This window comes from Pomacea canaliculata, linkage group LG8 (genome assembly GCF_003073045.1).
Source record: "Pomacea canaliculata isolate SZHN2017 linkage group LG8, ASM307304v1, whole genome shotgun sequence".
Taxonomy (NCBI): domain Eukaryota; kingdom Metazoa; phylum Mollusca; class Gastropoda; order Architaenioglossa; family Ampullariidae; genus Pomacea; species Pomacea canaliculata.
The window spans coordinates 9,487,803-9,500,869 of NC_037597.1; the positions used below are offsets into that span (position 1 = coordinate 9,487,803).

Below are 13,067 nucleotides of genomic sequence, written 5' to 3' on the forward strand. Positions count from 1 at the left end.
CGTTAAATAACTCAGATCTGCTCTGTCTAGCGGCCCGCTACAGTGTAATCGCACTGGGCAATGTTTATTTTTAGTTATCTGTTTGATGATAGGCAAGAACATGTAATAAAAAAAAGTAGACCACGTGGGACCAACGCTTAACTTTACTATTCAGATACTCAAAAGCCAGGCTCCTCCTAGTCACGACTCGTGCTTTTGTCAGTGTGTTCGTCACTTGTTGAAAGTGACTATGCTTCTCTAATAGTCATTTATATCTACAACATCCTTTTGTTGACAACGTGTTGTTTGTTTTTTCATGTCATTCTTTTTCCGTATTTGTTTCTAATGACTCTCTACGACCCTCCAGCGTAAATGAAGGGAATGGCAGCATGATGCTAGACCAACTGGCGGGTCAATGCCAAGTAGTGAACATTCACTTGGTGAACAGTGTAGCGGATAAGGTCAGCCGTCCAGTCATTTCAGAATGGAATGACAAGTGCACCTATCTTTATGATACAGCTTACTTTGCGTGTTGTGTCGCCAGCCGTGCAAATGTGACTGTTGATTGTATTTCACACACTTGTAAACATTCTGCCATCATCTAACCTTTGCCTTGTCTACCTGTCCCAGGCTCACTGAAGCATCTTTCCTCTCAGATCGGAACAGGAGAAACAAACCAGTGGCGCGGAAGAAAATAACTTTTTTTTTTGTAGCAATTGCAAAATCTGTTAAGATACCATGTGCTCATTTGGGAAACATTATTATTTTTCATAAAAGTGCTAAAAGTTAAAGAGTAAACTTAAATTTTATTATAGGTAAACTCATGCAGTTTGTGGATCTTAATGAGTTTACAGGAAAAAAATCGCAAACAAAATAACGAGACATGTTTATGCCGAGAAGCTTGGACTGTGCAAAGATGTTCAGATGTTTTGAAGATGGAGAATGAAACTTGAAAATCGCAATCCTCACCAACTAATTGATTTCTTCATGCAATTCTGGAATAATACTAATGTAATTAATACTAATCAATAGTAATAATATTGTTTTAATTATTTGTTATAGTTATATGTCAGGATCTCATTCATGATCAGACATCCTAGAATGAGGTGTGAAAGATTTGTCTTTAAAAAGTTGCGCACATTTAATACTAGCAAAAACTAATTAGTACAACAAATTGCGATGAGCTTTTGTTCAGTTAGTCCGAGTGGCCACCATTTTGTAACCAATGTTATCACACTGCCAGCCACAGGCGTTGCATCGGATGATAAACAAAGGCATGCCGGGAGATAAACATGAGTATGATTCACTCGAACGTGATCTTTTATACAGGGAATTTTCGTGATAAAGCCACTCACCAGAACAATATCTGTACCAACAAAGATGTGTCCGAAGTTGGGGTCGACTTTTATTTTTGACCACACTTCTTCAGGTCAATGGCCACAAAGTTCGCAAGAATGAAAAGGAAAAGGTTATTTGCACAGTAACGACCAACATAAATGTTATTTAACAGATAATGTTGTAAAACAGTCAATAGGAAACCATAGGAAATAGGAATAGGAAATAGGAAATAGGAAACTTGTTTACAAGTGTGTTTATGTCGTGAGGCTGACTAAAGAACTAACAAGGTTTATACAACTAAAATAGTTTCTTAGGTGTCTCTTAAGTGATGACTTATTTTTCTCTTTCCAGTTTATCAGTGTGTAAGATCGTTTCCACAGGTTTTGTATGGTGTTCACCGCAGGTAAAGTGTTTATCCAGAAGGAGACAACAGCGAGCAATTTGAACAAACAGAAGGAGCAAATTTTTTTTATTAAAAAAACCCACGAGACTAAACAAGTAACTCAGAAGATCATGTGAAGAAAGTTATATCACCTCGTTATCTACCAACTTCGAACTTTTCCCATCGGTTATTTTTTATTTGCTGTCGGTGCAACATCTTCCAACAGTGCATCACACGGTCACGTGGGTGAATCATCTTCCGGTTAGCGGTGTGACGAGGCTCGTGCTGACTGCTGGGTTAGTTGTTAGTTGTCATCATTCTGAAAGTTCTGGAATGCAGATGTTTATCAAGCTAGCCACCAGTGAACAGAACAGGCGACTTCAAACATCAGGCTCGCCAGCATCTTGTGACACACACACACGCCTCCTCTTGACCCTCTGACCTCACAAGGGTTGTGGTATTCAGTGCTTTCAAAAAACTTATGATATCACAGATATCCACTTCGTCTTATCTCACCTTGGATGGACTATCGCACACGTTCATATCAGCTGCTGCTGCTGTCAGATCCTCTGCTGGAGGCTGGTGCGGCCAAGAAAATAGAGAATAAGATAGACACTAATCAAGAAAGATTAAAATTCTTACATTTCAGTAGTAAGTGCCTTTTGAGGAAATGTGTTGTGATTCTGAGGCGATACAAATGCATGATTTATACCTTTATAGCACTCGATAAGCTCACTAAACGAGGTGAGCCGTCGAAATGGAAAAGAGAGAAATCTTTACACAGGTAAACCTGTTCACTGAACTAAAGAAAATTAGGATAAAGGCGAGGGAGAACTACCCATGCTTAAATGTACGTTAGAAAAATAATAACAGTTGTTACATTCAGCTCTGTCCATGCCTGCCTTCTGCTTGACTTCTTTCCACCGTTGCCATTTCACACTCACACGCACACACAAACACAGACACGAACGCATACACGCACGCACACATGTACGCATGCACACAAACCTCTACAACCAGGTGAGCCACTCACTGTCCGCTATAGAAGACAGAGTCTGAGATATACTCAGATAGGTGCTGCCTCCTGATGGAGGGCGAGCACGTGGGGGTCACTCTGTCCTGAAATGCTGTCACCTCAGTCTCACAATCAGAGGCCGGCGCATGGCGGCGACACAGGAGGGGGGCAGTTCAGGAAGATAACTCAGCTATCACAGTCAGCACGTGACTGATGCTCACATGATGCAGTCGTCGGCAGCAGCAGTAAAAATAAAACAAGTCTCGTAGATCTTTGTCCCTCCTCCATCGACACAGTGATCACCGCCCCTGGTCTCGTGCGTTGCTGCTGTTGTCGTCGTTGTAACCGTGCAATACTTACATCACTATAAATGTCTATTTGTCTTTCATTGTGTTCATCTATCCGACTCCTCGTTGTCCAAGCGATTGGGTGTGTACAGGCCAAGACAGAGGAAGGAAGACACAACGCAAACACCGATGAGATATTGGTGGGGATGGTGGAGAAGTAGAGACATTAAATTTAACAAACACACATACAAACACATCAACAAACTTTCATCCACATAAATGCACATAAAGAGTGGCACATAAATGAATGCACGCAAAAAACAGCATAAAAAATGAGCACGGATGCAGACAAGCACACAAACGTATATCAGCACACACACACACACACACAAACAGACACACAAACAGACAGACTCACAAGGACATAAACATGCACATCCACAAATATAGACACTACAGACACACACATACACAGACATGAACGTGCACACGCTCTCTCGCCACTATCCATCTGAAGAACACAGCATGAAAGAAGTTTGGACAAACTATTTGGAATTTGGAAGCCAAGACGAGGCTGATGTCCTCATTGTTGTGATTCAATCATCACACAGCTTGTACTTATTAGATAACTTGATTAGATGGGTGCAGGTGCTGCTTTCTGTCGCTTTGTTGATAACACAACGTTCACTACTGGAGCACCTGCAGCAAAGTACCGGGGAAATTACTACTCAGACGACAGCAAGGTGTTGCCAAACATCAGTAAAGACTAAACTTACAAAGAACATATTGCACTGGTCAGGTAATGCAGCGAAGACACTGAGTGGAAAGTACTGGAAGGTGAATATGGAATCCCAGTCCAGGTACTGTACAGAAAAATTTCGCACTTTTCTTCATCGATGAAATGAAACAGTGTCGGTAGCAGCTCTTGTGTTCTTCAGACAAACGTAGAGGAGACTAACAGTAAATATCTATGCACTGACCTTGGAGACAGTTTGCTCTCCGTTTAACTAGTTTGAGGTTGTAGTTCAACATGGCGAGCCAACGGGCAGAGTTGCTGATCAACGAACAGGAAACAAACATTGACGAAGTGGACTACCTGTTGTCCTCGCCCAGGACGACCGCGTGTGTCCCATCCCGGGTGGTGAGCGCTGTGTATGGCTCTGCAGACTTCCAGACCTCACCTTTGACCTTGCGAGGAGCGAGTGGGAAGAAGGGAGACGGTGCTCCGTACCAGCTGCGCGCCCGGGAGGGGGTAGAGGGAGGAACATCCTTCTCCGCCTTCAGGGCTCGCTTGGTCCTGTTCTTCTTCCAGATCTTGCGGGGACTGGGCGCCAACGTGGCCGGTCCCGTTAACAACCAGTACATCCACTTCCGGTTCCACGAGATCTACTTCAACGGCACTGACGACACCAACACCTCCCTGGCGGCCAGCGCCAAGTGCGACGACAACGCGAGTAACCCCGTAGACGAGAAGGAGAACGCGCTGCAGGAGGACATGAGCGAGCTGGTGATGTACCTCACCAACACCTACTACATCTCCATGCTGCTGGTCACAGTCCTCCTCGGCTCCTCCTCTGACATCATCGGTCGCCGGCCGCTGCTGCTGATCCCGAGCTTCGCGCAGGTGCTGGACCAGATCCTTCACTCCGTCATCGTCCTCTTCCACTGGGACCTGCGCACGCTGTACATCCCGGCCGTCCTCAACGGCCTGAGCGGCGCCGCCAACATCATCGGCCTGGGCGTGTACGCCCTCACTGCAGATCTGACCCCGCCCTCCAAGTCGCGCACCATGGGGATCGCCATCGTGGAGTTCGCGGGAGGGATTCCCTCCGTCGCCGCGCAGATACTTGCCGGGGTCCTGGTCCAGACTTTCGGGTACTTCATCGCCACCGTTTTTCCTACCTTTATCTACTTCCTGGCTTTTCTCCTCGTTTATCTGTACATCCCAGAGACCGTGCCCAAGAGGAAGGGTGGCCACACGCTGTGCGTGAACCCTGTCAAGTACCTCAAGAACATCGTCGGCCTCTTCCTGTCGGACGGCACCAAGCGGGAGCGCTTACAGCTGTGCACGGCTTTGCTGATCATCACCATCTTCTTCCTTGCTGTCTACGGGTACGGCAACGTCTTCCTGATGTACGAACTGGGTGTGCCCTTCTGTTGGGACCCGGAGATGGTCGGCATCTTTGGCGGCATCTCCGCCGCTGTGGGCAGCACCTCCCAGATCGTGTCCCTGAAGCTTCTGCACTACGTGTGTTCGGATCCCGTCATCCTCATCCTGGGCATGCTGTCAACGGCCGGCGCCTACGTCATTCAGGGCCTTGCTCAGAGCAACGCCATGCTCTTCACCTGTGAGTAGGGGAGGTTACTCGCAACACTATCTTACCTGTCTACTTTTGCTTGCATTGTCGTGTATCCGTCTAGGAATGTTTGGCATGCAACTACCGGTAAACACTAAAGGGATCTCTTAGCGGATTTACATTGTCAGCTAGAGGACTAAGCTTAGGAAATATTTATGATGATCATATTAAACACATTCATGATTATTATTTTAAACAAACTGCTAAACATATACATATTCGACAGTGTGTGTCCAGTAAGGGAAAAGTGAGATAGAGAGAGAGGAACGTGTGTCCTAGCAAAAATTTCGTGTATGCATTTGTATCAGCACGTGTGTGTATTGTGTGTGTGTTTGTGTGCAAGCGTGAGTGGGAGAAAAAGATTGTTGTTTGTTCTTTAAACACGGCAAACTTCTGGTAGTGACTGCACTTGTAGGTGACAATGTTAGTGAAGGTCTATGTTGTAAATGTAGCAAATATAGTCAGCAGCTTCTGTGCTGTGTATGTGGCGATGTAGTCAGCAGTATCTCTGTCCATGTCACAGCGATTCCGGCCGGCGTCATCGGAGCCACCAACTCCCCCGTCATCCGGTCTATTCTGTCCAGCAAGGCTGGTGCAGATAAACAAGGTAAAATACAGAACAAAAACAACAACAAAAGACAACAACAACAACAACAATCATCATCATCATCATCATCATCATCATCATCATCTCGTCACTTCCTGTGACATTACGACTGCTGACTCGAACGTTGATTGGCTCCGCTTCATTATGTTTGAAGCTCTCTCATTGGCTGCGTCTTTCAGTGACGTCAGAAAGGGAGAATTTAGATCAATCAACTTAATGTTTTTTAAAAGAAATATTTATGAATCTTTATTTGACAAACTTAGAACAGTTACCTTTTCTACTAACTTGCTGACAGCTGTGAGCTTGAGGTCTGACTCGGTTTAACTTTACCAAAAGTAAGAATGGCTTTCTGAAGGCACGCAGCCAGTTGTCAGTGATGTCCTCGGTCACCAGGCGCACTGTTCACTGCCGTTGCCGTGGTGGAGACGTTCTGCAGTCTGGCGTCCAACACCATGTACATCATGATCTACCGCTCCACTCTCCACATCCTGCACGGCCTCGTCTTCATCTGCATGGCCGGCCTGCTAGTCTTCAACGTCCTCCTCATTCTGTAAGTACTTTCTTCATAAAGTATATTTTCTAAGTCTGTTTACATTTTGACTTGTCCCAGCCACCTGTATCGTCCAGTATACCTTGTGCTCGCACCCTATGGTGCACTCCGGACCCTGAGTAGTGCAGTGCAGACAGGGCGGGTGGGTGTGACCAGTGGACTGAGAAAGGACGAGATGAACAGCGGGAAAAGGGGGGTGGATGGTTCTGGAACGTTCCACGGGAGATAGTTAAAGTAGTGTAGCTTGACGGGGGAGGTTTTTTTTCATTTGGATGTGAGAGTGGAGAGACGGCAGGCCAGCCGCCGTGAAACTGAATAAAATCTACGACAATTTCAATCTTTGTTGTGTTCTTGTACGACTAGCCCACCCTACGTAGCCATCAGAGACTGACGTGATGGTTACAAAAATAAATAAATAAATAAATAAAAAATAATAAAACTTTTCTTTTTGTCTTCAGCATCTTCATGCATTTGTCCAGAGTGGGATCTGTGGTCTATGAAGAAGTCATACATAAGGAAGATGACCTACAGAAGACCTGAATTTTGCTAAAAGCTACTTTATTAAAAGATTTGTTCTTTTTAAATAAGTAGTTTTTGATACATTTGTGATATATCTTGAACAATGCCCTTCAGTAACTGGTTGTGCTTTCTTTACTATATATTACTGGCACATAACTTTGTATTTTTCTTACTTCTGACTCGCTATCGGGTCCAGCTGACTGAATGTTGTCTATTGACTTTATTATTTATTTAATATATTTGTTTAAAAATTAAAATCACATCAGAACAATATAAGCTGGATATTTTGGACTCATGTTTGATATGCTGCAACTACAACTAGATATAAGAACCTAAAACATCATGAATGAAATGGTCTTCTGCTTATGTTTAAAATAAAACTGGATATGAAGACAAAACTATTTCATGTTTTTTAATTCATTTAAACGAATATCCTATGAACTTTACTGTTGACTTCTTGATTAACAACAATATTTGATTTGAGTGATTTGCATTGTTTTGTTAAATTGTGTGTGTATGTGAGTGTGTAGAGGGGTGGATAGGTGTTTATGTGTGTATGTATATGTGTGTGTGAGGAGGACGCTGGGGCTGTGCATGTGCGATTGTCCAGGTAGTCATTGGAGACGACTGGCCGCTAGCAGTCCGCACCGCGTGTAGTCTCACTGGCGATACAAGGCCACACGAAGTTCCGTAAGAGAGCAACAATTGGGTCACGTGACATTGTGTGGCCCTCACAACCCCCCTCTGACCTGTTGATAAGGCCTGACCTATCGTGGTCACTACTGCTAGCCCGTGATAAAAACTTCCACGTTTGGTCGAACACTTTAACAGACGTCTCGTCCTAATGAGGCCAGAGTAAAAACAATGGCAGGAAAAAGTAGACCTCGTGACCTTTGTGTCAATCATACACTCAGAGATTTCTTGATGAGTGGTCGCAGCGAGGATTCGGGTCGACACTTCTGCCAATAAAAAAATTATACGAGGCGTTCTCGCAGCAGGAGCGGAAATGGCGAAGATGTTGTCAGAGCTGTTGGAGCCTGGCAGAAATGGCTGCGCAGAGAAGGACTCGTTGTTGGCACAAGAAGGTTTAGTAAACTCCAAGTCTTGGCACTCGACAGTGGCTTATGGGGCTACTGAGACTTCTTGGGAGCAAGGTTTAGAACCTCTTCCTAACGCACATAAGAAACTAGGCTCGCCATCGTCTGTTCGCGCTCGTGTGAGTTTGTTCTTTGTGGTATTTTTCTACATGATCAGCGTGCTAGTCCTGCCCCCGCTGACCACGCCATACTACCAGGATGTGTTCAGACCGCAGTTCTCCAACGACAGTTGGCTGGGCGCCACCAACAAGTCTTCGCAGGCGACGACGTGCGACACCAACAGCAGCGACCCCAGCGTGCATCAACAGGACAAGCTGCAGGAGTACGTGGCGCAGTTCTCGCTGTACGTCTCCCTGGCCAAGACCGTCCCCATGGTCATCGTCACGCCTCTGCTCGGGGCAGCTTCTGATGTCATGGGAAGGCGCTTCATCTTCTTCTTGCCTATCGTCACGGGTCTCCTCAGCCAGTCCTTCTTTGCTGCCCTCGTCTGGTTCCACCTCGACGTCCACTTCCTGTTCGCTTCCAACGCCCTTGCTGGAGTCAGCGGAGACTTCTGCGTCTTCCTGTTGGCTCAGTTCGCGTACACCGCAGATTTAACGCCTTTGGCTGGAAAGGCCAGAACTCTGGGCATTGTCTTAAACGAATTCGTAATCAGAATTTCCAGCACCCTGGGGAAGCTGGCCATTGGCTACATAATTGAGAACGTGGACTACTTTTATGCGTCTCTCGTGCCTGTCGGAGGCTTCGCCTTGGCCCTGCTGTCCCTCTACTATCTGCCAGAGACCGTGAGCAGACGACAAAGTAACAGAACTGAGGTTAATCCTGTGACCTACCTACGAACTACATTCGCCTTCTACATTTCCTCCGGAAGTGCACACGAGCGTGCGTTGTTCCGTATGTCCTTCTTGCTGCTCCTTGTCAACTTTCTGTGTGTGACTGGCGCGGGGGGTGTGTATGTGTTGTACCAGCGCAATGCCCCCTTCTGCTGGGACCCGCAGCAGATGGGACTGTTTGGTGCCATAAGCACCATCCTCCCGGCAACCTCCTCGGTGCTGCTCATGCGGCTGCTGCAGACGTGCTGCTCGGACACCACCATCCTTGTCGCCTCCATGCTTTCCAAGGTCGGCCAGTTCGTAATCATCGGGCTGGCACAGAATGATTATATGCTATACACTTGTAAGTATACAAATATATTTATTGAAATAGTAAGCATTTCTGCTGTAGCAGGCACTTTGACTTATAAAGTCTTAGGTGAAGTAGAAGAAAACAGAACATGCTTGGGGCATCTCAGAGGTTTTTACCCTGTCATACCCTGGATATAGCCTTACTGAGTAGTCATGATACCGGCAGTCACATCTCTTCATGTCAAAATCACAACTGATTTGTGTTTTAATTTTGATGTATGTAATATTTATTTTCGGTTGATTTTTTTCATTTTCCTTGTCATTTTTGCAGCTACATCTGTGTATCCAAGAGAAAAAAAAGTGTTTTCATATGTATCACCTTCACTTGTGTTCACATGACATTTTCTTTGTCACATGTGTCTGGATGCGTGCATTGGATTTCTCTCGCACGGAAGTCTCCCACCAGTTTCTAGATACAGTATGCTGTGCTAATCAAATAGAAAATCAGACTAAATTAGACTAAAATCGCATTTTGTTGCAGCGATCGCGGCATCTTTTCTCTCCGAAGCATCGGTTGGCATCAATCGCTCTATCATGTCCAAAATGGCGGGCAGTGAGAAACAAGGTAATGGTGCTCTGAGAGGGCGCACTTGACAAGATTCAAGCTGAAACCGAATATTAGCTTAACACCAAGCCAAAACCAAGTAATACAGAATGGCATTTCACTGTGATTCTAGATGTTCATTCCTCTAAGATGAAAAGATCGACAAATGCATATGTAAGACTTCAACAGTAAATCTTGATATTTATTTTAAATCTGTCGATGACACACACACACAGAGGCTGGTACTCATTGTCTGTGTCATCAACTCTTCTAGGTGCCTTGTTCGCAAGCATCGCGGTGACGGAGTCTTTGGTCAGTCTTGCCTCATCCACGATCTACACCACAGTGTACGAGGCCACCGTAGAGCGCATGCGCGGGGCTGTCTTCCTGCTGATGGCGGGGTTGACGGGGCTTAACATCGTCTTCACACTGTAAGTCTCCCACAAGCGCAGCGTCGTCTGTAGCGGCAGAGAGGAGGAGGGGAGTCGGAAAGGGAGGCCGGTGAACTGATGTGTGAGGAATTCCATTAGTCAGCCATATCACTTGTTCATCGTTTTGTCTTTGGGCTGTTGCACAGGTTCTTCATCCGAATGTCCAGGTCTGGCGGAACATCCTACGAGACGAGCATACAAGGTGAAGGTTAGTCTGCAACCAATGCAGCAGATGATACGATGGATGCAGTTTCCTTCCTTTTCATCAATCAAGATGGTGGAGATATGGAGGCCATGACAGCCTCAGATGATTAGTAACATTTACTTGTGTTCACACGGAATCTACAACTTCATCCGCGGTAACAGTCCACAGGACCTTGGGGTGGCCGTCTGCTCAAAACAGAAACCTGACTGCCATGTGTCCGTCCCACTGACTTTCTTCGTGTCTGTGTGGCGATCTGTTCCTGTCGGTCTGTCTGTCATTCCATCTGTCATGTCTGTCATCCTGTTTGTTTGTACGTATATATAGAACATAAAATCCCTGGAAATGTTCTACAAACATTTTAATAATTTAAAAAATCATTAATCGAATAAAAAATTTCAAAAGTCGTATATAAATATTTTTTACTTTTTGTGGCGAGATCTGTTAAATGCTAACATATGAAAACTAACCCTGACTTGTACTCTTTTCGCTATACCGTAAACTGTTTTCAAGATTATCACACAGAAAATTAGTACTTCCAATTAAATAAAATCGTGGACTACAGTACACTGTTGATTGTCAAAACAATCAAGAACGATATCTAGTTGTACTGGTCGCAGAAGACGAAAAAAGTGAAGGCAAATGTGATAGAGTGGCTGACGTTCAATGGGGAATAACTCTTTTTGTAAAGCTTTGTTCGGGGGGGGGGGGTTTGGAGTTACTTCCCTTAGACTGGATTGTCAAGAACTGCCTGCAGTGAAAGTGGAGAGAAGGAAGAAACTATTTCCAGCAGTCTCACAGGTCAGTCAGTCATGCTGATGCAGATATCTTGTGTGGCCCTGCCGTCCTTGGAGAGCGCGGCTCCCAAGTGTTTGAAGTTGCTGACCTCTTCGAGCTCTAACCCGTTCATATACATCTCTGCTCTGCCACTGCTATTGATCATAACTTTGCTCTTTTCAGTTCTGGTCGCCATTCCATATATATTTGAACTGTTTGTCAGTCTGCTGGTGAGGTCTTGCTGTTCTTAGTGTTTAGTCTTGCAGGAATGACCTCCCATTGTTAATTTCTGGTACATTATGACTGTAGGCTAATACAATAAATCTTTATTGTCTATTTCTGCGCAACAAAGATATAAATTTTTCTTTGTTTGGAGCCCACATAGGAAATGAACTAAACAACATGCAATCTATCCCACACAGCCACACAACATACAATTACTGCACTCTTAAACCTAACAATTATTATACATGCGTTAATGTTGCTAATCCCTTGCACGCGCGGCACTAAACACATTCCCACCTGTCGATCCCTTTCATGTTACGTCTGTACGTTTGCTCGATCGTCCACCGCCCATGTTGTCTGTAAGTAGGTACGACCATGACCATCCGTCGTCTGTCTGGGTCGCGTCATGCTGCAAATTTTTCTCTTCGGTCTAAGGGAAGTAACTCCAAAACCCCCGAACAAAGAGAACAAAAAGAGTTATTCCCCATTGAACGTCAGTCACTCTATCACCTTTGCCTTCGCTTTTTTCGTCGTCTGCGACCAATACAACTGGATATCGAGGCATCACTGCGACTGGCTCGGACAGGGAGAGAGGAATTTTCAGGAAAAGGCAATCTCTGGTGGTGGAGACTTGCCTGAGCTGACCCCGAGTCTGGCCTGCGACATGGAGTCGTGCCCCTGCCTCAACACGTTGCCTGTGGACTTTCACGCGGGCACTGATTTCTGTATCAAATGGTCCGTCATACTGGATCAGTAATCCTTTCCACGACCCCCACATTTTAGATTAACGAAAAAGAAAAGATATTATACTGATAATGGATTTGTGCTTTGATTGCTAAATAGTGGGACACCACTTTGTAACATGATGTCCATGGAGCTTGTGTCTATCATTTTTTTTAGTCAGGAATGTGCTCACACTAATCATGCTTTCTTAACAACGTGAAAGGGGGAAACAGTAGATCATCCCAGATTATATAGTTATTCTTCCTGTTCTCCATGCAGTTTTAAGAAGTAGGACTTGGATGATTCTGCCCCTGATTTGAATAATTACCCTGTATACTTGTATACATATATATCTTTTAGTGTGTACATTGATATTAGTAGTATTTCTGTGACACTAACCTGTTAAATATGTTGTACCTCCTGGTAAGATTTTGCACATTGTGTACACATTTCTTGCATTTGTTTTGTTACCAACCTGTGTAATTTCATCCACGTGTGGACTGCACGATGGTATATTATATCTGTTGAATGTGTGTCTCCAGCCTGAATAATTTAAGAGATCGTGATGTGCCTTTGCGTGATTTGTTCTCTGATTGTATATTGTCAAGCGGCCATTAATGTTTAGTAAGATCTATTGCTAAAACGATGGGATCATCGTCGAACTGATTCTCTCGCCAAGATGACGGATGGCTAAGACCACTTCGACGGTGGTTCCGACCTCCCGGTTCACTTGCTCCCTCTATCTCTTTACGTCTTCATCTCCGTATTGTCTCCTCCACAGCAGGTGATTCCAGTGGCTCGCCTCCCCTCTGCCTCCGCTCAACGCCGTACGTTCAAGAGAAAGATGAAC

The 13,067-nt window shown here is 45.0% G+C and overlaps 1 protein-coding gene across 1 annotated transcript; it reads left to right on the forward strand.

Annotated features, from left to right (window-relative positions):
• Positions 1-3,686: 3,686 nt before the first annotated feature.
• Positions 3,687-12,251, forward strand: LOC112570357. Its single transcript, XM_025248757.1, has 10 exons — positions 3,687-5,349; positions 5,882-5,965; positions 6,359-6,515; positions 7,613-7,644; positions 7,964-9,307; positions 9,797-9,880; positions 10,134-10,290; positions 10,437-10,498; positions 11,453-11,504; positions 11,930-12,251. Exons 1-10 carry the CDS (start codon positions 4,032-4,034, stop codon positions 12,249-12,251), a joined length of 3,612 nt encoding a protein of 1,203 aa, XP_025104542.1. The 5' UTR covers positions 3,687-4,031.
• Positions 12,252-13,067: the final 816 nt, after the last annotated feature.

What these genes read in the sequence shown, in the direction of transcription:
- LOC112570357 (XM_025248757.1), top strand. Translation starts at nt 4,032, where the DNA reads ATGGCGAGCCAACGGGCAGAGTTGCTGATCAACGAACAGGAAACAAAC. An exon ending in TTCAACGTCCTCCTCATTCT is followed by an intron (nt 6,516 to 7,612) that starts GTAAGTACTTTC and finishes GTGTGTGAGGAG; the next exon opens with GACGCTGGGGCTGTGCATGT. An exon ending in GACGAGCATACAAGGTGAAG is followed by an intron (nt 10,499 to 11,452) that starts GTTAGTCTGCAA and finishes TGCTCTTTTCAG; the next exon opens with TTCTGGTCGCCATTCCATAT.